This window comes from Oncorhynchus masou, chromosome 29, assembly GCF_036934945.1.
Source record: "Oncorhynchus masou masou isolate Uvic2021 chromosome 29, UVic_Omas_1.1, whole genome shotgun sequence".
Taxonomy (NCBI): domain Eukaryota; kingdom Metazoa; phylum Chordata; class Actinopteri; order Salmoniformes; family Salmonidae; genus Oncorhynchus; species Oncorhynchus masou.
In genome coordinates this window covers 63,153,719-63,181,541 of record NC_088240.1, presented here as the reverse complement: position 1 = coordinate 63,181,541, position 27,823 = coordinate 63,153,719, and the positions used below count along the sequence as shown (strand labels likewise).

General features: G+C 43.0%; 2 protein-coding genes across 5 annotated transcripts in view; one reads left to right on the top strand and one right to left on the bottom strand.

Moving 5' to 3' along the window:
- The window catches only part of LOC135520239 (platelet endothelial aggregation receptor 1-like), a 39,686-nt gene extending 36,076 nt beyond the window's left edge, over positions 1-3,610 (top strand). For 3 of the 4 annotated variants that reach the window (XM_064945644.1, XM_064945641.1, XM_064945643.1), the window contains 3 exons: positions 115-171; positions 442-639; positions 1,168-3,610. In XM_064945644.1, coding sequence (XP_064801716.1) covers positions 115-171; positions 442-639; positions 1,168-1,310 — 398 coding nt within the window. In that variant the 3' untranslated portion in view covers positions 1,311-3,610. The remainder of the gene's footprint in view (positions 1-114; positions 172-441; positions 640-1,167) is intronic. The other variant, XM_064945642.1, reaches the window with a different exon arrangement.
- LOC135520240 (lamin-A-like) lies at positions 2,024-26,263 on the bottom strand. Its single transcript, XM_064945645.1, has 13 exons — positions 25,527-26,263; positions 23,134-23,522; positions 8,241-8,397; positions 7,649-7,774; positions 7,199-7,372; positions 6,858-6,983; positions 6,450-6,670; positions 5,930-6,266; positions 5,608-5,715; positions 5,298-5,417; positions 5,052-5,108; positions 4,519-4,722; positions 2,024-4,272 (listed from the first exon to the last, which is right to left on the bottom strand). The coding sequence occupies exons 2-13, from the start codon at positions 23,484-23,486 to the stop codon at positions 4,237-4,239; spliced, it is 2,019 nt and encodes a 672-aa protein (XP_064801717.1). The 5' UTR covers positions 23,487-23,522; positions 25,527-26,263; the 3' UTR covers positions 2,024-4,236.
- Positions 26,264-27,823: the final 1,560 nt, after the last annotated feature.

The window sequence follows — 27,823 nt, the reverse complement described above, 5'->3', positions numbered from 1 at the left end:
TCTTCAGCCATTTCATCACCTGGTATTGATTTAATACCAAGACAGGCTATTTGTCGTTTATGAGTTTGCTATAAATAAAATAGATTATACCAAATGTGTGTTTAATGTTTACAGGAGCTTTTGGCATTGACCGCAGTTATAGCTACAGTGCCAGCCTTTATTACAACAAAGGTAGTTTTCCATGCTTCCTATATCCCTTTTCTCCTTCATTTCCAGCAACTCCAAGTTAACATGAAATATGCTTGCTTTTCTCTAGAACTACTCTAGGCAACATTTCCATCAATCCATTTTCACACATGCCTTCCTTTTGTGGAATATTTAACATAAAACATGCCTAGAACTGTCAACCCATCACCAGATTACAAGCTACATGTGACCTGGCTGACCCAGAGCCAGTCAGCTCCTCTTAACTTTTTACGCTCTGCCCCTTGTTTGTGACAGAGCTGAAGGACACTGTGGTGGCAGCTAGCAGCAGTTCTCTGAACAGTGAGAACCCCTACGCCACCATTAAAGACCTGCCCGGCCTGCCCTTCGGCCCTCCTGAGAGCAGCTACATGGAGATGAGGACGACCGTGCCCCATGACAAGTCCTACACGGAGATCAGCCCTCCACCATTCAGCACAGCAACATTACGCAGAGGTGGGTTACTATACTGTTGTTCAGGACCCTTCCAATTTAAAATCGGTAGTATACATGCAATATCTGGCTATGCTAGCATGTAAAACAGCAAAACAACAGACAATTCTCTATCACTATGTAAAACGCTTAGGTTTCACATAGCATACTCAAGAGAAAAAAATGAATAAATGTTAGCCTGTGCAAATAGACAAGGGTTTGTGGGCTGGGTTGACAAATGAGATGGATGGGTTTCCGTAACACATGGTTGACTGAGCAGAACTGTTTTCATGGAAATGAAACAGAGGTCATGTGAGGAAAGGGAGAGGGGAGGAAACCACAGGAGTGGATTGGAAAGTCTCAGTATGAGGGCTGGAGAATGGATTGACCATAGCAATAACCTCATTCCTATGCCAGGAGAAACATACTGTATGTTTTTTAGTATGATCCTGAATTTAGCATTCACATTATTTTAGTAAACACAAGACAATCAGAAATATAAACTCCAGTAGATGGATAACAATTAAAATATGATTATTTCACATTTTTCAGAGCGCAGTTCCCTTGGCCAGGTCCCAGAGCAGGAGCCCCAGAATCACTATGACCTACCTGTGAACAGCCACATCCCAGGACACTATGACCTGCCACCTGTCCGCCGCCCACCCTCTCCCACATGCAGGAGACTGCCCCAATGACACCAGCCCTACTCTGAACATCACAATCAGAAGAAAATCTTTACTGCCATTCAAAAACATTGGTAGGAAATTGTCTTGGGGTTATTCAAGGCTACAAAACAGTCAGTTGCACCAGTGACAGTTAGGGCAACCTGACAAAGTGGGTTTACACAGTAACACTGCCCCCTGGTGGATTAAAGTGGCATTTTCTCCACCGTTAAACACTTGTGATCCAGACTCAAGGGCCAAGGCTTCCATAGGCTTTGAGGATTCCAATATCAGTCTGAGGGCATACATGCATACATTTGAGTTTGACCAAACTTGGGATTCCTTCAAATGTTATTTTCATACTGCAGATGAAGGGACTTGGCTTGGAATGCAAAGCTTTTGACCAGAATTGCATAAACCGGGACAGCAATCAAAATACATTTTTATATCTCCATGATGTCAGTAGTTCAGTACAATGTCCTCTCAAACCCCATTTTCCCTCCCCTATATTCCATAGAATGTCAGCTTCCAATTTGGGGAAATCCAGAGCACATTTGTACAGCTAGCTCCTCAATGTTTTTCAATGTAATCATGCAATATGTTGTATATAATGTACATAAAATGGCAGAACATTGTATACACTTGTATACACAAGTATTTTGTACTCAAGTAGCTACTTGAAATCTAATATCACACATCAATCCACAGATACAATTTTATTAAGAATTCAACCACAAGACAGCATGTGTTGGGAAAATAATTTTACTGGTCTCAAACATAAAAGGCAAATAATTGTAAATCACTAGTACATTCTACCTGGATTGCATGGATTTTCCATATTAGGCATAATCATTTCTTACAAATTCAATTGAGCATTATGTACCAGGACAATTTCCGTACAAATATGCAAGTATAGCCAACATACTCTTTCCATTGTCTTCAATGACAATACCGCATATCTTTGGAATTGACACTTCATAATGCAAAAAGAATACAATTTTCAATGATCACTAGCCGGTATCAATAAGGCACTTGAGACATGATGAGAAAAGAAATACTGAAAGTGACAAAAGTAATAATCATTTTTTACTTGGACAGTTTGAGCTTCTCTAAGGTTTTTCGGTTAACAGTGAGAATAAGCACCTTTTCTCCTATTTGGTAGTGATAGAAATGTGTATGAAGTACAAAAAAAACACAATGTTGCAAAAACTATCAAGTATTCTCAGAAAATCTTTACTGCTTATACATCCTATAAAAAGGCTGCCAGACGAGTACATGCCTCTAATATGAAGTGGATAAAGCTTTGTAGATGATTATAGCTCATTTTTGACATCGTTGTAAAGAAATAAGAAACCCCCCCCACCCCCCAAAAAATACCCAAAAGCAAAGCCACTAAGCTCAGAAAAACACAGCCATTATAATCCTTTAGTGGGAGAGAGGACAATAGTCTCAAGACTACAATACAAGAATACAGAGGATTGGCATCATATCATGAGGAATTGATGTTAAGTCTCATTTAGGTTTCCTTCTCAAGTAAATACTCTTTCTGACCTTGTCAAAGCGAGTTCTTATGCACAATTTAAATGTAAACACAGTAATTGACTACACTGAAAATATGGCACCAACATACTGTGTAGTTCATTAATAAAGTCAACTTTTGGCCAGATAATACCATATAGTCCAACTACCCCTATGGGCCGTCCAGGCTCACTATCTTTAACCATCTGCACCCATTCTTTCTGACACTACACCTGATACGAAGGTACAGAATGTACACATTGTTGCAATGCTGTCATGAGAAGGTAAGCATTGTACTTTCATTTAAATCAACACACTTCCAACTCAGACAATTTCTGTCTTTAGAGTCTGACAAACCAGAACATCTATTCCTCAAGCTGCCACATTCCCTCAACCCTAAAAATGCAAAACCATTATAGAATGTTACAGTAACATTACTATAATCCATCTGGCAATTATCTCAGACTCAAAATGCAGCAAAAATAGTCCCTAGAAATCATATGTGTGTCTCGATCTGATGAGTTGCCCTACAGTAACTGTTGTTTTTTCATACAAGACACAGGTGAGGTCAGAGGTCAAGTCAGACAACGTTAGAGGTAATCCTCTCAGAGGAAACTATTTCTAGAGGTCAGTCATGTCAAGACCTTACAATACAGTCCTACTTTGTCTTCCCCATATCTGTGTGCTCATCTCGTTTTGGTATCCTTTCTTTAACAACTACAAACCTCTTTCAAGCCTATGAAAACAAGTCACAATTTGGAACCTATATCCATATCACCATAGTAGTCTGACTGATTCATGAGTAATAATTTAGATGTCATTCCACAAAAAACTACTGTCTTGTGTTCACAAATATAAACACCTTGATGACAGTGTCAAGTTTGAGCTCCTCTTTGTAACTATGGCTTTAGAATGACCAATCCCATCGCTCAGTCTAATACAAACCCCCATAATCCTCCAGGAGTCAGAGGGGGTTAACTCCATCTCTATTTAGTGACATTTAGGACATTCTATGGTAGTGTATGTGGAATTACAGGGCAGAGAACCCTGATTCCAGCCCTCATGTCCACAGATTCATAGCAGGATTTGCGGCTGTGCGTGTTTACTGTTGACAGCTTAGACATGAAAGCCCACTATGGATCAAAGTCCACTGTAATGGTAAAGGTGCTTTCTGGTCCTCTCTCCCTAGACATGGCCCAAAACAGTGGAATTATCTGCCCAGTCCACATGCAATATACCTAGAATATACAAGCTCATATAGCTGAAGTGAATACGCAGCTCCTAAGCCCTTTGCCAAACACCAAAGTCAATCTAACCTGCCGATTATGGCATACAAAATAAGACAGATCATATATGAAACAAAGGAAATAAAGAGTAAGAAAGCGTCTCCCATCCATGTGTGGGAGGTTGATGTCTTAGGTAAGGTGGTGCCTGTCTGGCTTTACATGATGGAGCAGTTCTCCGGTCTGGGACCTCCCTGAGAAAGACAGGAAGTGACATAGGGGGGGGGGTTAGAGGAAGTGAAGGAGCCGGGAAGGGGATGTTGTCATAACAGCAGGAGAAACAGGAAAACTGGGGTAAGTATTGTTGTGTGCATGATTCAGAGTCAGAGAATGAGGGATGTTTGTGCTTTGACACAGAAAGAGTGTATGTTAAGGGTCTTAAAATGTGTGTTAAAACGATATACATGATACTTGATCAAAAAGATGGAGTCCTACTGTACCTGTCTGGGTGAGTTGCTGCCCATTATGAAGAGAGGAGACATCAGGCCCTCAGGCAGACCACCTCCACTGCTGATGGAGCAGGAGCCGCTGGACACCCCTGAGGTGGCACAGCTCTTATCAGACGGCTGGCCACACGAGCCACAGACCACCGTGCGGCTCCGCAGGTTGTACTCACTGTCCACACCGCACGCACTGTGGTTGCCCTGCAGAGGGAGACAGAACAGAAGATTCCAACATTACTGGTAAATACCAACTGTAGCCACTGTGGCTCCTACAATTTTTGAGCTCTGGGACACAGTGAAGTTAAATAAAAGTCTTTCCATTTTTCTTGTCCCTTTAGAGAAGGTTTTAAGTGTCGCACACCCCTGGCCTTGTTCGGTGACTAAATAAGTACTCTACATGAATTTACCTATTTTCATCTGAAACAGGGGATCATGTACAACATTTTGGCTCAATAGCCTTCCTCACAGTGCAAGTATAGTAGTACGTTATTTATCCTGAGCCTGCGGCTTTCATAACCAGTGAGACTCACGTCATCGTCATCATCTTCCTGGAACAGGGTGCGTGTAACTTTCCTCTGTGCCATTTCCTGTGGGAAAGAGGCGCAGAACAGTCCATTTGTCAACCGGCTATGCCGTGAGTAAGGTAATTTACCTAATCTCACATGCATTCAAATATGTAGGAAGTGGGATGATGTTGCCAAGAGCAAAACTGAACAGTCAAAGGGATAATGGGAAGGTACAACTACAAACATGTGACGTGTGTGTGTGTGTCTCACCTCCCCATTGGCGCTGATCAGGGTGGTTTGGAACAGGTCTCCGCTGCCCCATGAGCTCTGGGTCTTCCACACCAGGTCTGAGGGGGGGTTGTGGGTGCCGCCTGCTCCTGAAGCCCAAATCTACAGAGGGAAGAGGTACACAACTGTCTGTTATGACCTGATCACATACTATAGATACTTTACACAGTGGCCCACATTGTGACAAACATGCTGATCACTGTTAGAATACACACTTCTCTCAACATGGTGACTAAAAACTGAACACAAACATAGTTGATGACAGTGCAGACATGACGGAGGTTTTACTCACTGTGACAGTCTGTCCTGCCTTGAGGTTGAACTTGGGAGGGAACTTGTAGACGATGGGAGTGCTGCTGCCCACCTGTCTCTTCACCTGCCAGTGGCCCAGGAGCTGGTCCTGAAGTAAAACAGATAAGCAACGTCTGTTTCAGCCCAAAAAAAAATCACTAAGTAGAAAAGAGATATTGTCCTTCTACAACATCACCCAACATGGTGTTTTTACGACAGTAGCTTCCTTACAAAAACTGTGCATTTAATCATAACAGAAAGCCTGCGACGCATCGTAGCAGAAAGCACCCATTGTATGTCAAGCTGACAGATGAACTCCATACCTCGTTGGCCTTGTTGCTGAGGCGGACGAACTTCCCCTCCAGGTCCACCTCGTCCACGGTGACGCGGCCGCTCGCGGAGGCCTGCTGGGCGATGCGTGTACGTGTCACGGCACCCCCCGCCAGGCTGGAGGTCTCACTGTCGTTGTCATTGAGACGCCTCTTCTTGGCGCTGGCTGTGCCTGAGGAGTTGCGGCTGCCGCTGTTGGACTGGACCATGCGGCCGCTGTGGCTGTGTCCTGAGCCCGAGGTACGGGTGGTAAGTGTGTGTGCTGAGCCCGAGCCGGTGGTACGGGACACGGTGACTCGGGTTGGGGGAGGGCTGGGGGACAGACGCAGTCTTGGGGGGGGGGGGGGCAGAGAATAAGATTGTTGATACTAATCTAGTGAGGTTGTGTAGGTTACATGAGTTCATTTAGTTTAGTCTAGTTAGTTCATTTAGTTTAGTCATTTAGTCTGTGAGTGGCTTTCAGTGTGTGTGTACACATGATGTGCATTGTGCATATCTGTCATGTCTCCTCACCTCTCCTCCTCTCCCTCCAGCAGTTTACGGTAGGCGCTGATCTCCATGTCCAGGGCCAGTTTGATGTCCAGCAGCTCCTGGTATTCATCCAGCTGTTGCTGCATCCGCATGCGCATGTCCCCCATCTCCCTCTCCTTGTCCTCCAGGCGCCGGCGCATCATGTCCCGCTCCCGGGCCAGAGACTCCTCCAGCTCACGCACCCTGGCCTCACTCGCCGCCAGCTAACACACAGAGGGTTGATACCCCGGTTAGACCAACCAAAGGGCCATATTTGATGAGATGAACTGTGCTAATACGTTGTATTAGAGCCAACACTAGAGCTAAGATTACAGCTGTCAGAGCTCCACAGTATGGAGATACACGGTAAGAGGCTTCTGTGATTGACAGGTGGACAGGGTGCAGCCGTACCCGTTTCTGCAGCTGGCTGAGCTGGGTGGACATGCCCTCCATCCGCATGCGAGTCTGCTGCAGCTCCTCGTGGGCCGCCCCCACCAGGGTACTGTTCCTGTCTGCAGAGTGACGGGCGTTCTCCAGCTGAGACACACACAGGGTCAGAACGAAACCATATGCGGTATGTGTCTGTGCTAGTTTGGCACTGGGCCAGTGAAAAGATATTGAATGATGCATGGACAGTACTACCGATTTCAACTGGATGGACAGCTTAGTGAAATAACACTACCATTTTGAACTGATTTACTTCTAGTCCACGTTTGAGCTGGCAGTGTGGACCAGTGGGTTGTGCTCTCTACCTTGGAGGTGTAGGTCTTCTCGATCTCCTCCTTGTAGATGCGGACCTGCTCCTCGTGCTGGGCTCTCAGCTCTATCAGGGCCTCGGCCAGCTTACTCTCGTAATCCTGCTTTGTTCCTGCACTGTCAATCTCCACCATGCGAGACTCGTGCCTGCGCTTGGACTCCCTCAGCTCCTGCAGGGAGATAGATGGTACAGGCATACTTGAGCAATGGAAGAGGAGGTGAAGGAGTAACCTCATAAAACAGACTGATCTCGGGGTTCCATCAGTCTGGTTTACAAGGCTAGTGAAGAGGACAGAAGAGGAAACAAAAGAAGGGAGAAAAAGAGTGAGCTTGATGAGGAGCAGATCAGAGGGAAAAAAGGAAAAGAGACTAAATAAAGTCTGAGGTAAAAAGAGAGAGTGAAGGGTCAAGGGAGAAAAGGAGAGATAAGAGGGAACTCGTCTCACCTCTCCGTAGATGTTCTTCTGGAACTGCAGTTCTTCCTTGATGGTCTGCAGGCGGTTCTCAGCGTCCACTCTCCTCAGCATCTCATCCTGAAGCTGCTTCTTAGCGTCGCTCAGACCGGTCTCCAGCTAAAGGGACAGAGTTTAAAGTTTGATGTTTAACTTTGGGGTTCTGTTAGATTAGATCAAATGTGACTAATTTGTTGATCTGAAATCAACTGTCTAGTTATCAAAATCACTTTGGCGAGGAGGAATAGAGGAGCTGCATGTTACATGTCAATACATGACTGGGTGAAACTATAGTTCACCGATGTGACCAGAAGGTGGCGTAGGAATATTATTCATTTTGGAGTTCATTGAGAACGATCCATAGTGATGCACTGACCCTGACCCAGCACTAGCCCCAAAAGTCATATTCACAATTGACAGTTCTTTAAACGTAAGTCAATATTTTTTCTTTAAATACACTGGAAGATAAAAAAAATAAAAAAATGTTGCAATCATATGCAGTTTGAACCCTGTACCTGAGGAGAGAGTACGCAGTATGTGTAGGTTTCAGAGTTGTCAAAGCTATCCATTAGGCCTGGTCTCTTACCTTGGCTAGCTGGGCCTTTAGGTCCCTGACCTCAGCATCTAGAGAGCGTTTCTCCCCCAGGGCGGTGGACAGAGAGGCATCTTTAGAGTTCAACAGAGCCTCTAGATCCCTCAGCCGGGCCAGAGCTGCCTCCAGGTCAGACTCCTTCTTCCCATTTCTGTTCAGACAGGTAGACAAATACATCAGATTCCGGTTTCACTAACACGGTCCGTGTTTGAGCAACTTATGTCTAAAGCAGTATGATTAACATAAAAGCTATTATGCATTTAGGCTCTTACAAAAAAAAAAAAAAGAGTCAAACTGTTTAGTAACCTCTGTACATAAACTTCCCATTTACAAACATTATCCACATAGGTCCCGATTCTGGGATAACATACTCACTACCTGTGAAAGACTCATGAATGCCTTGAGCTGTCCTTAACTGAACTCCCATCATATTGAATAAATTCATTGACAGGAACAAATTTGAATCAAGCTCACCGTGTTCTAAATTAAGGCCAACATATGCACTCTGAGGGAATCTCAGTTAAATCAAACACCGGCTGCAGATCCAACTTTTTCCTGGACTAAAAGGTCCTGAAGCTTCAGCGCATGCGTTTCTTTACTCACACATTGTTGTGGTCTCCTTCCCTTCACATGTTAATGGTGAAACACCCATGCAGCATCTGCATTCCAACCATGAGCTCAATCACATTTGAGTCATTTAGCAGACACTCTTGTCCAGAGTGATTTACAGGAGCATTTAGGGTTAAGTGCCTTGCTCAAAGGCACATCAACAGATTTTTTCACCTATTCAGCTCAGGGATTTCAACCAGCTACCTTTCGGTTACCTGGCCCAATGCCCTTAACCGCTAGGCTACCCTCCCATTTCAAGGGGATATGCAATTAGATCTTGAGTTACGAAGTTGTCTACAGTGTTGTTTTGAATGACAAACAATGAGCAGATGGTGTTAAACTGTAGCATAGCCTGCTTGTGTATTTCTCACGTTTAGGCCACGAGAGAAAAATGCGGTGGTGTTTTGTCCTTACAGTAACGTTACACTATGCTATTATATTCAGTTATGTCGAATACTATCATTATGTGATCTTGCAGACATTGATTTAGCTTTGATCTAACTTTATTAAAACGAGCACGAGTCGCTGGACTAGTCGGACCGCAGCCACGGCCTAAATCAAAAACGTTCGCATTTGTTTGCAGGTGCGTGTTTTTTACGGCCGGACCTCTAAAGCAGGCATCAATTTGCAGTAGTGGTAAAAAAAAAAATGAAACTTGGACACGGACCGGGAAAAACTATATAGCCAAACAGAAGACGATGGAGGAAGTGGTAGCTTGAGCTTCATACCAGTTTGGCTAGCGCTCAGTGAAAGCCGAGCAGGAAATAGATTCCCTGTTATTACATTTGGCCGCTGCAGTTCATGGTCACTAATGACGCCCATCTGCTTGGGAGATGGCTTCCAGACCACTAACCCACCACTCAGCCCTCATGCTCCCCCAGCCACTGCCAGCCTACAACAACCCTCTCTACTTCCAAATGTATGCACGAATTCAATAAAAAGACACACACAAAATCGGAACCATATGTACACGCCCGTATAGCCTACACCCGCACCAGAACACACAGTCTACAATGGAGTAGAAATATGCTCTGGCACACACCGAGTAGCCCTCGTCCCATCTCAGATTTCAAGGCCCAGAGAGCACTCCTGTTCAGCAGGGTGAGTGATTGACGGACTAATAGGTGGCATCCAACTGCATTTACCGGCACCATCACGCCACCCACACTTGCATGAAAACAAAGAGCCAACACATCATCCTTCGTGCACAGGAACACAAACACCCATACGATATTACAGTGATAATGGACAAGATCCAGCAATTAAAGTGTACAGAGGCATTAGTCTGTAGAAAAGGGTCCATTAAAAACATTGTCTGCATTTTTAAATCAAAATTAGCTTAGCAATATATGTGGCAGTAGACTGCCTAGTCTGATCTGAATTAATTCAACCAGTATCCTTGATTTGTAGAGGCTTAAGGAAACTCTACCCCGGTCTAGATTTGATTGGGCTCTACTCATTAGACTTTGACAGACACTGGGGTCATAATTAGCGTATTTTCCACCTGTGTGGATGGAGGGGATCAGTCTTACAGCTTGGACTGTTAAGCCTGACTGACAGCGACACACAGAAGAGCTCAGTGGGATGTGAACAAGGAGTCATATGAGGAATGTGCTGGTACTGTAGCCGGACACGGCCAGGCAAGGGAGAGATGGAAGGTTGTTTTTTTTCCTGGAGAGTGGGCTAAGAAGAAAGGAATTATTTCCGGTCGGCTCCTGGGCTGAAAAATTTCCACTGAACTGCAACAAGAGTCACTGTTTTAGCTAGGCTTAGCTCTTATGTCAGACGCACACACATACACAGGCCCTCATACACCCAGGTACTTAGAGGGCATGAGACAAGGTAGTGTGAAGACATGACCCACTAAATAGCAACCTCTCAACCAAAAACAAGCGAATCAAGAAGGACAGCTTTAGTGACTGGGAGCAAATGAAACAGCAGTTATTGTACTGTTGTCATTTTTACAACTATGTTCAACAATATTTGTTACGTTTAACTGTGGCTCTAATGAAGTTCTCACTGTTCCAGTGGTTGGGAGGGTGCTGTTTGTGTGGAATATTTTTATAATAGTCATTCAAATATAATAGACATAGGAGAACCCAGAATAACCCAACGTAGGGCTGTGAGTGTGTCTGCATGTGTGTATAGCCCAACTTGCACACAGAGTTGGAACAGTAAAGCACTTGACATTCAGACATCCAGACATTCAGTGTTTAAATAAGACATGGAAACATTTCGTGCTGGGGCTACATTAATGCCTCCAGAACTGTAGCTTGTTTGTGGGTGGTGGGCCACTTAATATGACTAAATGGGCTATGTGGATCAGCTCTGGTACTGAATCTATGGTGATATAGAATGTAAATAATAAGCATGTATATGATATCTCATGTGAATTAGAGGTTGACCGATTAATCAGCATGGCCGATTAATTGGGGCCGATTATAAGTTGTCATAACAATCGGTAATCGCCATTTTTTGATGCCAATTACATTGCATTCCACGAGGAAACTGCATGGCAGGCTGACCACCTGATACGCGAGTACAGCAAGGAGCCAAGGTAAGTTGTTAGCTAGCATTATCTTTAAAAAAACAATCAATCAATCTTAACATAATCAATATTTAACTACACATATTTGATGATATTACTAGGTTAACTAGCTCATCCTGCGTTGCATATAATCAATGTGGTGCCTGTTAATTTATCATCGAATCACAGCCTACTTCGCCAAACGGGTGATGATTTAACAAAGGCGCACTTGCAAAAAAAAGCACAATCGTTGCACGAATGTACCCAACCATAAACATCTTTCGCCTTTCTTAAAATCAATACACAAGTATATTTTTTTTAAACCTGCATATTTAGTTGAAAGAAATTCATGTTAGCAGGCAATAATAACTAGGAAAATTGTGTCACTTCTCTTGCATTCGTTGCACGCAGAGTCAGGGTATATGCAACAGTTTGGCTCATTGTGAACTAATTTGTCCGAATTTTACATAATTATGACATAACATTGAAGGTTGTGCAATGTAACAGGAATATTTAGATTTATGGATGCCACCCGTTCGATAAAGTACAGAACGATCCGTATTTCACTGAAAGAATAAACGTTTTGTTTTCAAAATGATAGTTTCCAGATTTGACCATATTAATGACTAAAGGCTCGTATTTGTGTTTATTATATTATAATTAAGTCTATGATTTGATATTTGATAGAGCAGTCTGACTGAGCGTTGGTAGGCAGCAGCAGGCTCGTAAGCATTCATTCAAACTTTACTGTTTTTGCCAGCAGCTCTAGGCAATGCTTGATCACAGGGCTGTTTATGACTTCAAGCCTTATCAACTCCTGAGATTAGGCTGGCAATACTAAAGTGCCTATTAGAACATCCAATAGTCAAAGGTATATGAAATACAAATGGTATAGAGAGAAATAGTCAACACGTCATAATTCCTATAATACCTGCAACCTAATATTTCTTTACTGGGAATATTGAACTGGGAATATTGAACCACCAGCTTTCACATGTTCTGAGCAAGGAACTATTGCACTTTTACTTTCTTCTCCAACACAGTTTTTGCATTATTTAAACCAAATTGAGCATGTTTCATTATTTATTTGAGACTAAATATATTTTATTTCTGTATTATATTAAGCTAAAATAAGTGTTCATTGAGTATTGTTGTAATTGACATATAAATAAAATGTAAAAAAAAAAAAAATAAAAAAATAAAAAGAATCTGCTGATTAATCGGCATTGGCTTTTTTTTTTTGGTCCTCCAATAAATCGGTATCGGCATTGAAAAATCATAATCGGTCGACCTCTAATGTGAATGGCTGGTCGCTCCAGAGTGGAGCAGCGGTCTAAGGCACTGCATCTCAGCGCTAGAGGCGTCACTACAGACTCTGGTTCAGTTCCAGGCTGTATCACAACCGGCCGTGATTGGGAGTCCCATAGGGCAGCGAACAATTGGCCCAGCATCATCCGGGTTATGGCTGTCACTATAAATACGAATTTGTTCTTAACTGACTTGCATAGTTAAATAAAGGTTAAATTAAAAAATTGTAATCAAATAGCTTTAAGAAGATGATATATGTCATAGTAATACAGGAGGCCTGGCTGTGATGACATAGAATGTGAATGACCTGAGTATGGCAATATTGGATGTGATGTGTGTCAGTAACTTTGTTCATCAGCTGTAGTGCTGAGGATATAGGTGATAATTAATGGCATTGTTGATCCTCTCTAGTGTTGAGGATACGGATGCCTGTTTATCGAAGACTGCCAGTAAGCCTGCAATGCGTTTGTTTGCTCCAGGATGTCAACCTAATGGAATTGCATGCCCTGTAAACAATGGGAGGACATGGCAGAACATCATGCCTGAGCGTGAATGGGCGAGAATGTGTGTGTGCAAACTAAATATATTTGTAGAGCAAAATGAACTTCGAGTTAAGTTTACATTTGAATCCATGCAAACTTGGACCACACCTCAGAAACCGGTGTGGATGGAAGTCTGTTTTGATAAACAGCATGTGTTGGATGTGGACAGTTTATACAACAGAATTTTAGGAGATAAAGAACCAAACCAGTGTACTGTATTTATAGCATATAGGGTGTGATGTGTTCAATTTTTACAATTACTCATAGGCCATTGATCTAGGCATCTAGAAACCAAGAAAAGGAGTTAAGGAAGCCTACAGTTAACAGTCTGATTTAGATAAGCGATTATGCTTCGAACACACTGTAGCTCGACTTTCTCCTGTGCATATTAATGTTGTGATCATCTCGGTTACCCAGAAGTAAAATTGTCTTTCGTAAGTCTGTCAATTACTTTTAACATCTGGAGGGAATGGGGTTAACAAATGTGATTACCTTTGTGCAAAGGAAGCAAAAGCTCCTCCCTCGGAAACTCTTGGCCAAACCCATCCCTTCTAATTGCCATAGTGTTTCTCATGGCCAAAATGCACATTTTAGTTCAGATAATTTTTAATTACAGACAATTTTGACTTTGTAGCTGTGGAATCTAGTGGAAACCATTTATCATCCGCACATGGGCTTGAAAGGCGACCGCACCAGTTTAAGCACCGCCTTCACCCAATCCTGATTCGTCCAAGTAATCAACGATGAATACCTAAAACCAGTAACTACTGCTCCTGGTAATCAAATAATTATGTGATCCTTGACAGATCCACACCGTTTCATCTGTCCACGAGAGATTGTTGTTGTGACAACAGTGTTATATCAAAGCCCACACAACTTTAAAAAGGGCAAAGAGCTCTGTCTCTAAATGTTTTCCATTATACATAGAGAGCAGCAGAGCTACTCCCGAAAGAGTTTAGTGAGTGTGTGTGTGTGTGTGTGTGTGTGTGTGTGTGTGTGTGTGAGTGAGAGAGAGAGAGAGCAAGAGAGAGCGAGGGGAGGAATAATAAAACAGAGGAATGTGTTGGTTCAGCCTCCACTGACTCACTGCTATCTTTGTCCACGTCATTGACGAGAATTGAGCGAGCCTGCCTAAAAAAAAAAAAAAACACGGAATCGACGGAAAACCCACAATCCTGGCTGTTTTGCTGTGCCGTTGCTATGACAACAGAGACCTACTCATCAGGCCTAAAGTATGGCATTTCCCCACATTTTGGATGGAATGGATAAACACACAGAATTTTCACTGCCAATGCTTACTTTGAGCATATTTTCCTTTATAGGCCTATTTGGAAAAGCTTTCCTGCTAGGCTCCTGGTGGAAAATCTAGCCTATAATTACTACAATATGACAGATGCATCATGCAGAATACCCCCAAAGTCTTAAAGGCAGATCATTCATTGTATGCACCTGATATCATATTTTAAAAACGTAGACACTTCATTGGAAACTAACAATACTAGACACTTTACTTTAACCAGGGATACATATAGTTCACATCCAAATGACTTTTTACACATAACTACTACAGCGGCATGAATATAGACAACTATGAACGCTCCTATACTGTGTGTTTGTGTGTGCGCGTGCACCCATCCTCTGGTCCTCTCACTATATTACCACACCCACTTTGACTCTTTATTTAACTAGGCAAGTCAGTTAAGAACAAATTCTTATTTTCAATGACGGCCTAGGAACAGCCTTGTTCAGGGAAGAACAACAGATTTTTAACTTGCCAGCTCGGGGATTCGAACTGGCAACATTCCGGTTACAAGTCCAACACCCCACTCTCACTCTTTTTACACACAGTAAATTACCTTCCTCAGTTCCCCCACCTTGTAAACACAGCCATTTCCCTATCAGTGCACCGTAGTGAGGCGGTCAATGCTAAATCACCCCACGAATGGGAAAGGACAAATCTCAATGGAGTCGCACAGTCAATCAGGCAGTGCAAAAGCCCTCTGGCCTCTCTGTGCTATTAGGGGGTCTGTTAGGAATGAGAACGTAATCACCCCCTCCGGTGTTACTACAGTCTTCCACTGCACAGAGTTGTAATTGTTGATTGATCTGTTACAGTGAACTACTAAGGAGCGACACCCCGCCTGTCTGGCTGACATGTGTGAACACGTGTGGGCGAGGTTCCTTGGAAGTTGGAAATTAATGGGGGGGGTCCTCCCATCTCTATTAATAGCAATCCTTTCCAATCCCATTTTCCCAATCCCAAAGTGGTAAGTTTATGATACAGAGAACACAGAGGGGGGAAAGGAAGGCTGTTGAAAAATGGGGTCTTAGTGCAAACAAGGTCCAGAAATAGCAGTAGAGTTTTTCCAAGACCAACAGCCAGACTATACAATGTGTCAGAGTTTCAGGAGAACTCTGAAAAAAGCATTGATTAAATGAAAAATGTACGTTTCGCATTTAAAGTTCAGTATTCAGACCATGGATTGGTTCAACTGTTACTTCTGTATTGATTCAACAAAATGCTTAAGTATGTCATGGTATTATTTCAACTAAAAAGGTTGTTTATGTGCACATCATTTAGAGAACATGGAGATCTGACATTCAAATAAAAATAATACAAAGTACAGGCTGGCACATGATCAGGTCTCTTCTGGGATCAAAAACACACTGGAAGGGATTGTTTTCATTCCGTGTGTGTGTGAGAAAGAGAGATAATTCACAAGGGGAAAACAACCCAGCCATAGCCAGAAGCCACCCACTCACCATCTCCATATGAGCAGATGGGAAAAGAATTCCTAGTATTTCACCACCAACATCATGGTGCTCAAGACTGCTATCTTCCTTTGTGTTTCAAATAGACAAGCAGCGAGAGGGGGGATATGGAGAGGAGGCCAGTTCGTGTCACATAAACATCCTACACATGGGTCGTGCTCAGTAGGTACAAAATGTTTTGAAACAGAATAATACCCCCCCCCCCATTTCAAAATGTTTTTTCCCCCTTGTCATGTCTATTGAACATGTCCATTGAACATGTCCCTGCTTGTGCCTCCCATAATATCCCAATTCAAACACATGGCCGGCAATGAGGAAAAGAAAGCATCTCTCCCACAGACAAGGCCTTCTTTGTAGCACTGGCTCTGTGTGTAAGTGACACAGGCCCGGTTACACTTTTAATGATTACTTAGTGATTCACCATCACGAGTCAGAAGCCTGCTGCCCTTTCATTCAGCATGTTAGCTATTGTTGTTTGATTTGATTATCTCGCCCTGATAAGGTAGATTACTAGAGAACACAGGTTAGCCAGTTTGTCTTTTACCACTCGTTTTTTAATTCTTCAACTGTCAGGAGTGTTACGTACACAAAAAAATGATGTAGCTATGTACATCAATTCTTACACCTCTTAATGTCTTTTAAAAACATGTAGTAGTCTGTATCACGAGTTTCAGTCAAGTGTCAGTAGGTAGAAATCTATGCTCCGTGTAGATGAACAACAAAAAGTGTGTGACCGGCTTTGACAGAGCAAACAGAGCCAGCAGTGTGCACCCCCCACCCCCCGAAATCTGGTTGGCCACCCCAATAGCCCCCCCCCCAGAAATTCTGAGATCTGATAGGTCTTCTCTGAATATATTGATATGACACGCACCGAGCTTTTCACAGGAAAAAGCATCCGAGCGAGGGAAACAGCACCCCTCTGCCAAAAAGAGTATGACATGCCCAGACAGCATCAGATACATGGGTTACAGATAATGAGACAGAGGGGCGCTGTTCGCTATCATAATTATTTATTTATTTTATTTTTTTACATGTAAAAAAATATTCCGGTTCAAACTGGTATGGTCCCCCTAAACTGGGTCTGTGTCCCACCTTGGCCACTCCATTCAAAATGTTCTGGAAACGCCACTGAACAGAATCAGAGCTTAACTGATCTGAGGCCTATTACCCCATGCAGCTGCATTGAGTTACAATGAAAGCTCTGCTGTGGTGCCATGTGAATAGATGGGGAGTGGTGCTAACGTTAGCATTATGGAACTAATACAGCAGACGGTGTGGCGCCTATGAGGAGGAGCAGTGTTAGCTTTAACATTCCTGGTTGCTAACATTCTAATAGTTTGACAAATTTCAGTTTGTGATAAAACAAGCAAGTATAGTGTAGAGAATCATTGTCCATCTAAACCGCTGTGAAATATCTTTTCCATAAACAAAAATATAGTATTTTCAGTTGTTTGAATCTGGTGTACAAACCCGAAAAGTAAAAGATGCAAAAACTAAACTTAACAGGGAGCATAGAAATATGCACATAGAACAGATCTATCGCTTCTTAGACTTGCTTTAAATGAAAATGACAGATCTATAACCCACATTTCTATGTGAATTTGGTCAGGTCGACCAAAAAAGTTACATAATCCAACTTTAATAGGTAAAGATTAGTTCCCTTCTGCTCTACGGTATGTAAACGTCCGCAAACATATCCCTAAGTGAGCACTTGCATTGAGGAGTAGTCTATAACAGTGCATCGGTCAACATTGGCCTGCATCTGGTTAAACATCACAATAATCCTTTTAAAGCTTGGATTGTATAGGCGCCAGTAAAGAAGAGTGATGGTTAGTGACACAAAATGCTAAACATCTGGAGGTATTCCTGAATGTTCAAAATGCTCAATGCAAACATCAAACTCTGTTGAATGAAATGAAAACGCTTCAGACATATTGATCATTTCAAATGTACTTTGAGCATTCAAAGTTGTGGTAATCCACATTACTGATCAGATTAGAACATTTGGGGTCGCACACACCTCATCCACTACCAAATGGGAACATCCCAGTGTGTTGAGTGTAACTTACTTTGAGATGTGCGTTTCTGTGTGTTTTAATTTGCATTTGTGTACATGCAATGTGTGCGTCGAAGTATGATGTGTGTTAGTGTGGCGTGAGCATGTGTGCAGAGGCCCAGTATCTTAAAGTGATTTACCTTGTTAGCGAGCGGATGACTCATTCAGCTTGGCTGGGTCTTGAAAAGAATCAAAGTGCTATGGAAACTCTCATACACTCATTCCAGCCCACCAATGTCTTCTCCGAACACAGTACTGGTCTACTGAAAAGGCCGAACACTCCTCTTTAATTATGAAAACTCCATTTAGCCCAACAAAGAGAGCTCTTTTTAGCAGACATCACATTCACAGTCTTAGCACATCTGTTTTCCATTGCCATGTACTTTGTTAGGGCGAGTGGAGCGAGTAGCCACGCGACTAGGCTAGTTATACTCCCACTCGCCCCACTCACGCCTATGGAGACCCCTAGAGCCTAGGGGACACTAAGTTGAAAGACAAAACAATGTATGAAAATAGCCATCAATTGTAGAACCTTCATAACAGACTTACTATTAACAACATTTTATGTTGTATAACCGCATCCATTGGAACAGTCAGCCTTCAAGCTCCCTCTGCATTACTAGTCAATAAACGAGCTGCTGAACTAAATACTACCGACACAGAAAACACTCAAATGCTCTCAATGATAATCAACGACATGAAAACAAAGAGTACTGGTTGTTCACGAAGACAAACAACTTTGCTATAACACTCGCACTGCGTATTTGAACAGCGCCGGTACATCATCGTTCATTGGCGGGGAGACCATGTTTGCTCTTGTCCAGTTTAGGACAGAATGACTTCATTCAAACACTTCGGACCAATGGGTTCCTCCTGTTGTCCGGCTGTGTGTCGGCCAGGCAGAACATTCACATGATTAAATGGAAGTAGAGTGCATTACACGGCAACTAATTGTTTAGTTTCCCTGAGCTAAAAGTAGAAGTATAGTCCTTGGTTACTAGTGGAAACCAAACTGTGTTTAGAAAATATTTGGGCTGCCTTGGTAGCCTCCTTGTATTTACTATCCTTGTGGGTACTGTAAATCCCCAAAACAAGGAAAATTCTCCCCACCAGGACAAAGGCTGAAGTTTATGGGTTAGGTTTAGGGTTGTGGGTTAAGGTTAGGTTTAGAGAAAATAGGATTTTGAATGGAAATCTATTTTAGGTCCCCACAAAGATAGTAAAACATATGCTGTGTGTGAGAGAGCGCAGAAAAGAAAGGAACTTTCCTAATGAAGGAAATGTGTTTGTGCTATATGATAAGTGTACTTCCTGCTGTGTTCTCTGATAGCCCCAAAGTGCTACAAGTTGGCATGGCAGCCACTCCAACGCAAAACGACTTCACATCAGATTTCCATCATTCATGTTATCGTAATGAAATGACAAGGAAATATGTTGGAATACTTCACACTGTAACCATATTAATTCTAATGAACATCTACCCTGCATACCGTACCCTCAATAAACAGACAAAACATCATAGGCCTGCGTGTGTCAGAAGATCTTATCAAAATATCTATTGTCCTGTCCCACCCGTAGCCATCTGTTCTGTTACTCAGTGTCAACAGGTGTGGCACACAGCAACCTTGGAAAAGAGTCAGGAAATACGGAAATGGGCACGGCTATTGACTTTTGAAATCCCTCAATTGTACAACCTATTCCGCCACCTTTGATCATGAATGCCTACAAATCTTGACAAAATCAGTTAATTGCTTTACAGTCTGCAATAGATTAGTGAACCATCTTTACTTCCAGGGAGTGAAGAAAAAGTCAAAAAGCAAAAGATTTTAACAATATAATTCACATTGTAAACTGGATAGAATTTAAAGTGCCATTTTTCAAATAGGTGAACCGACAATAAGATCTAGAGAGAACACCGTATCTGCAGAGTCGGCATGGGTCTCCCTGTATATTGTCAACACAAAGCAGTCTATTCATCCAGACGTCTATTCATCGTCTGGAGGGGAGACAGGGGGTTGTTCTGCCAATGACGACCAGGAGCAGGTTCCCCCACACATGCTCCTGTTTCACAGCCACTGGCACAGATGGAAGGCACTGTGGCACGAGACTAGCGTCCGCCGCCCCTCTTATATTCTAGAGGAGGAGAATCCACAGTGGATGACTAGACCTTGACGAATGTGGGAGTGTGGGCCAAGCCTTGGGGCTTATGTTGTAGCTTAGCAAATCATATTGCAGCGTCTTAGTTGAGCAGTCAATATTTTAGGCTAGCCCGCTTGTGTTCGGGCATAGGGATTCTTACACTATCCTAACAGTGGAACATGCTTTAGCCAAACAAGGTTCGTTTTTATCCCCCCCTGGCAAATCATTTACAAGCTAGACTGGGTTGTAGACGAGCAGTTTACATCCTAGTAGCCCAATGGCGGCGGTCTGCCCTCAGGGGAGTTGCATGTGTCTGTTGCGCCACAAAGACAAACGACTGTGTGGCATGTCTATGAACAGGTGTGTGTGTACATGTCTATGTCTAAGAACAGGTGTATACAGTCACAGGCCATGGTAAGTGACAGTTACATCTGTTGCAGCACACATCACAACAGGGCTAGAGGGCTTGGCACTGTATATTGTAGGGCCTACAGCAATGGGGTATTATAATATTTGAATGACTAAGAATATTGTTGAAAGGAACATGCACACTTTGTATTGAATTGTTGGGACAGTAATATGTATGTATATATGATAAGAAAGTTATATTTACTTGCATTATTCTAGCAAGCCCTCACAGGGCACCAGCCAGTGGTAATAACATGGTGTTGATAGGGAACTTGCTGATACGTATGAACTATTAATAAAGCTGCACTGCCGCAAAGGTCCAGACCTAGCCACAGCCCCTTCCCTTTCCACAATCCCAGGGCCCTGAGAAACCTCTGAGTCACCACCCTGTCACACACCAATGCCAAGACTCCTTGGCTGCCATGGCAACCAAACACTGGCAAACACACCGGCTGCAGGGTAAGAGACTGAGCCTGCCCACGCAGGCCTGAGTGATACATTTCCACTACGCGTGTAAACAAATGATTGGTTTCCTTTGGAAAACAATATAGTTATAGGCGATGTTGCTATTCTTCACTCAGCTAGGGACCTTACGGCACAATGGGAAAGAGAATTTAAGTGAACTGTAAAATTCCATTCACTCACCAAACAGACTTGGTTTTTAATAGGCACTACTCTCTGAAATGCATCTACTTCTTCAGACCGCCTAACTCACTCAACATCCTCAAGTCAAGACCCAGAAGTCCACACCCTGACCAAGGCCGGCACTCAAACACAAACCCACCGCAGAGCCACACCCTCACCTGCAGCGTTGGGCACACCAAATACTGCACATTTTGTCTTGACGAATACACTGCAAACATGAATGGAAACATTAAGCCAGCAAAAACAACCAAGACTCCACCCTCACGTCTCTGTACAGACGCTGTTGCTTCAACATTGCAATTGTACGGTGTTGAAACTCACTGAGGCATGTCAATGAGAAGCTGTTGAAGACAGTGTTTGCAGTTGAAAATATTCCTATTCTCTGTTTGCTACTCCCTTTAGAGGGAAGCCCCATGCAGAAACAAGGGTACGTTAAAGAAACAAAGTAAAAAAAGAGTAAAATAAAGAGTAAATACAACTAATTCTTTCAACCGTCTTTCATTTCCTCAGACGCACTCCAACCCGATTTGCACTTTGCCAAGACTTTCAAACATTCCTGTGGAGTCATTGCAGGCTGTTGCCTGCTAGTAGGAGAGAGTTGTGCCATTTTCTGTCTGTGGACACATTTACCGACTGAACTCTGGTAGACAGATCCCTTTAACATTCTCCCCAAGGTCTAAGCCCAACCTACCCAGCCAGTTCAGATTGTTCAGTTAGTTTGAGAATGATGCTTACAACACCAGAGTTTGGATTAAAGCATGTTTTATCTTAACCTGGAAACCCGCTTACAGGATTTGATTGAAAAGTGTTGTGTAACAACACATTGCATGCATGGGATTGTGGGAGTGTTAACTTACGAGTGTAAAGACACAGTCAAGCGAAAAGAAGCGATCTGTTTGTCAGGGGCGTGGCCCCGTGGCTGGGCCCTTAGTAATGTCACTGTGGGGGAATACAGTATTCCTACCCAACCTGCTGCAAACCACCAGGAATGTACTCAACTAATGTCTGGCATGTCGCTCTCCACACCTCTGTCTAAAGGATTTTAGAAGTCAGAGTTTACCTAATAGGTGGTGTGCATTCTGGTGCAAAATGGATGTTGCATCACCCAGATGTGGATTAGAAGCACTAGCACTCACACCCTCAGTGGCAAACTGCCTTGGAATTAAAGGTTGCAATCGGTTAAATTCAATTATTTATTACTAAAGGCTTATCTGATCAATGCTCTGACAAATGTGCCAGCATACTAGGTATCCAGTCCAGGGTGAAAATGGTTTCAGGGCTGGTGTACTTGTGGTTTGGAGGAGAGAGAAAAACCTGCTGTAGTAGTGGAAATCTACTTCACTGAGAATGACAGTAGTGAAGGACTAGAGTAAGAGCAGACCTGCACTGGTTGATGAGTCAGAGCCACTACAGGGAAATAACACCACCACAAATGATGTGTAATGAAATGAGATGGTGTCTCGTACTCTGGTTTGAATATGCCCCTCCCTATCATGTAGGAGGTTGTAAGCAGGTAAATGTGTCAGTGAGATTACATGCTGAAGCACAATCCCGTTCATATTCAGGCTAAATTAATTAGTCCCTTGGCCAAAACCCAACATGTCCTGCAGCCAGAAACTTACAACAGGGAGCATGGCAATAGACTAACTTTATGACACCACATTCAGATACAGGATTACCCATAAACCTCCTGCCTTTCTGTCCCCATCCCAGCGTTTCCCCTAATAATACTCATGCCACCCAATCTTCCCAAGCTCTCTTGCCCCCCACCTAGAACATTTGGCCTCAATTCAATTGAACATTTTGGTGTTTGCAGCCTTTGCATGCTGCCTACGAAAAAATGACCTATAGGGGAAACCCTGTCAAACCAATGTGTCCTACCTGACTTTGAGCTCCTTGTACTCCTCCTTGACTTTGCCTAGCTCCAGCTGCAGTCGGGCGCGCTCCTTGGCCACCGAGTCGAGGGTCTTTCGGGCATCGGCAAGCTCCGTTTCATAGGCCGCCTTCATGCCCGTCACCTCACGGCTGATCTCGGTGTCGGACTCGGTGATGCGCATCCGCAGCCCAGCATTCTCTATCTCCAGCGAGCGCACCTTGTCGATGTAGACGGCCAGCCGGTCGTTGAGGTTGCACAGGTCATCCTTCTCCTGCAGGCGGGAAATGCGAGTTGGGGTGAGCTGGGTGGTGGCTCCGCCGCGGCTGGTTCGTTTCTGACCCGTTTCCATAGTGGACATCCAGTAAGTGGTTCAGGTGGTTGGCTGAGAGACAGGCTGTGGAGGGAAGGAGTCATTCATTAACATCAGATAGAGCAAATGTTAGAACATGTATAGCGAAAGAATGATGGCACCATGTGACTTTACATGCGCCCAAATAGAAGATAGTAAAGGAGGTGGGGGGCTTAGGCGTGTAACAGCTATGCATCTCTCTCACTATTACAAGCCTTATTAAAATGCTGTTTGGGTGGTTAAGCAACTTTGACTCTCTCCTGAGCAAGTCAAATGACCACCGTCTGGCGTCTGCACAGTGAACAGGCAATTACGATAATATACAAAATATGTATTCAAGAACTACAGAAGCATACAAAACAATGGACAAACATTATACAAGTAAAGAATAGCTGCATCATCTCCCTTGTCGGCCAACTGCTTGTTGAGACAGAATGAAGTATTAACAGCCTGCTAATTATGCCAGAGTTATTCATTCTGAGAAATCTGTCCAATGGTTGTCTCCCTCCACTTACATTCGGCTTGCCTAAACCTCAGAGTCATTATACCACAGCCTTGACTCACTACATAAATAAAACACAGCAGGATGCCCTGATTAGGAGATGAAGAACCACTTTCTCAATGTTTAGACGGGCAGAGGCAGCAGTGAAATGACTGTCAAAGTACTGGATGAAAGGCTTTCGAAGCCCAAAAAAACTAGCTGAGATTCCACTCTGGAACTTTGATATGCCAGTTGAGTATATTATGTTTCCACAATATATTGAAAATTAGCCATTTAAAAAATGATATTTTCTATATCCATTAATACTACAGAACAAGCTGTGACGCTTCATATGCCACCAATTTTTGCTTTGTAGCATCTACAGATGAAACATTGAGGTCTTATAGGAGGCCTTGGTAAGCCCAAAATGTCATAAATATGCCAACTTTGATTATTTCTCAATTATGCTTTTAGATAGGCCGTCATTGAAAATAAGAATTTGTTCTTAACTGACTTGCCTGGTTAAATAAAGGTAAAAAAATAATAAAATTTAAAAAAACACACTGAATGTACCAAACATTAGGAACACCTTCCTAATATTGAGTTGCAACACCTTTTGTCCTCAGAACAGCCTCAATTCGTCAGGGCATGGACTCTACAAGGTGTTAAATGTTCCACAGGGATGCTGGCCCATGTCGACTCCAATGCTTCCCACAGTTGTGTGAAGTTAGCTGGATGTCCTTTGGGTGGTGGGCCGTTCTTGATAAACTTGGGCGTGAAAAACCCAGCAGCATTGCAGTTTGACACACTCAAACCGGTGCGCTTGGCACCTACTACCATACCCTGTTCAAAGGAACTTAAATATTTTGTCTTGCCCATTCAATTGTCTTGAGGCTTAAAAATCCTTCTAACTAGTCTCCTCCCCTTCAACTACACTAATTGAAGTGGATTTAACATGTGACATCAATAAGGGATCATAGCTTCACCTGGTCAGTCTGTCATGGAAAGAGTAGGTGTTCCTAATGTTTTGTAAACTCTGTGTGTGTCAACAACCCTTCTTCCAAAGGACTATTGTATGGATTACATTTTGTGAAAATCCCCAAAATCATGGTCTTTTTAGACTGGGTTTCGTGAGGAATCACTCAATAACAGATAGATGTCATCTATTTCATTACTTGTGCAATAAAACAGTACATATGATAAATAAGTAACTGATAAATGTGAACATGTTAACACTCCATATAATGTATGTGTCAAGCCCTTTCCATAGATAACGAGGTACTTTTGGAAAGAGTAACTACTACATTACTTTCCCCAATAGCCATACATTAAAGTAACTTACACTGAATGACATATACTTTAAAAAGGTCACAGCCGAGTTGTTATCCCACACCCTCAACTGGTCAACAACGAAAGTGAAATTTGAATGAAATGAAATTTGAACTGTACACTGTAGCCGTCAAGATCAAAGTACAAGCAGGAACCTACTCTCACATCTCTGTTAGTGTGGGCTGACATTCACAACAGTCAGTCAAAGTGCAACCAGAGCCAAAACGTCTTTATCTTACCTTAGTGGGTGTGTGAGGTTGTGAGTGGAAGCCTCCTGGTGGAGCAGAGCGTGTTTCTGCACAGCCGGACCTCTGTGGAAGTTCAGCTGCCGCTGTGTGTTGTAGATAGGTGTTCTTCTCTGGGTCTGAGGTGCCCCTGTGGAGTATAGGGAGGAGGATCAGTGCTGTCTGTGTGCCTTTGGCTCACGCTCTGGAATGGCTGCGTCACAGTCTCTCCCTGCACATGTATCGCTGAAGAGAGAAAGACAGCGGGAAGAAGGGAGAGATAGGGACAGGGAGGAGCCAGGCTAGACTAGTACAGACAGAGTCCACACACAGCACAGTAACTACTCAGCTCCCTGGTGTCTCGATCTTACTCTCTTTTCCTTTCTCTTTCATTCACAGTGGGCTCACAGACACAGTGATCCCAACTGCTTGCACATGTGGCCTGTCAGTGAAAGCTCCACTTTCAAGTGCAAACAGACAGAGAAAAATGGTTGGATGGAAAATACGTCGTTATCCATTCTTTAACTGTACGGAGCTGTACAAATTAGTCTGGTCTGTAATTGCAAAACATCACCTTACTGTCAGCTCACAAAAAAAAGATTGCGCTTGCACCATTTTTTAAAAATCAAAAGACCAAAAATCCCAAAGAAAAGTCTGTGTTACTCCTATATTTCCAATGAAGGGTACAGCACAGTACACCAATACAGTAATTCCCATGGGTCATCGTCAAGCTCCCAGGTCACTTTATCATCTCTGCTGGAAGATGGATCTTGTATTTATTGCCTCGGGGTGGAGTTAATGAAAGAACAGGTCCAATCAGGTCCAATGTCAGGAGAGGATGGTTATTCTGGGGTGTGTGTGCGTGCATGCGTTGTGGATGGAGAGTGTGGGCATGGCATTGGACGGGCCCAGTGGCTATGGGAGTACCCTGGCGAGGCCCTAGCAGTGGAAAGACCTGTAATTCTGTGGCCTTCTCTCTCTCTCTGAGTCACACATACCAGCACAAACAACTCACTGTGTTTCAGTGGTGCCCCCCTCTTATTTTACTCCTCCCTTTCTCCCATTTCGCTCTCATTGTTCCAAATGAAATATTTACCGCAAACTCTTATACTGGACATTGGACTATATTAACAAACAGCAAATTGCCAACTCTTTGACTGGACTGCATCTGTGCCTGAACCATAAAGGACTAAAAGAAACTAGTCCTAAGAAGCCACTGGGTTTGCTTCAATTCATTTTGGTACACACACAACGCACATAAGCCAAAGGATTTTATGGTTAACAATGGTAGAAACGGGACGATACTAGTATCGCGATACTTAGTAGTATTGTAGCAAGGAAATCAAACACAAAGCGGATTTTACTTCTTTAGGAAAACAGCCCTAATTATGGAAACAAACATTATGTCATCCAGAATCACATTTATTTATTTTCCAAACTTTTACATATATTAAGTTTTAAAGGACCAAAGACTTGTCTGCTTTGTGCTCTCATTTTTGCATTTGAAAAAAAGATTATGATACCGGTATCCTCACAGCCGCAAACAATTAGAGATCGGACTTCATTTCAGGGTTTGGATGAAGGCAGTTGCTTGAAGTAAAACCCAGGGCCAGGAGTGAATGCTCCAACTCTCTGAGGCACTCCTCCAGTCAACAGGCAGGATGCAACTTTACGAGACATAAAAAGGAAACAAAAGGCATGTTAACTCTGCAGTCAGCCCTTTCTTTTTCATCCTCTTTCACCATTTCTTTCCATGCCCCTATAGCATTCCAAGAGGGCAGCAAAAAACCCAAGGCACTCTGTTGAGCATTTTTTTTTTTTTTTTTTTATTTTACAAATGAATGCTGTGGCATGGCACTACATACAAGAATGAGGGTTAAGAATTTTGCCCTGAACAATTAATGGAAGAGGGGACTTGAAGGGTTTACAGGCAAGTATTCAGAACATCCCCTACAGTAACATTCCTGTTTCAAAACCAAAGAAACATAAAATGACTTCCTTTCCTCATCTCGTTTCCTTCATGGCCTCTCCTTTAAGGGCTTGAGTAAATGCTGCAATAATTCTCATATCACAGCATAATCATACAGAGACTATCTTTGGCTGGGTATGGTACATTTACTTTCATATCACAGTTGCTATGACCAGCAGGTATACTGTACTCACACCTGCTCTTGCTTTGTCCTGGTATCATTCTTTAAACGCTCTGTCAGACACTGGCCACCGTGTCAACACTTTCAACAAAATGAACAGTCTTTGCACTATGGAGAATACAGCATGAACAATGGGCTGTTAAGTCATCAAATCGTTAATAA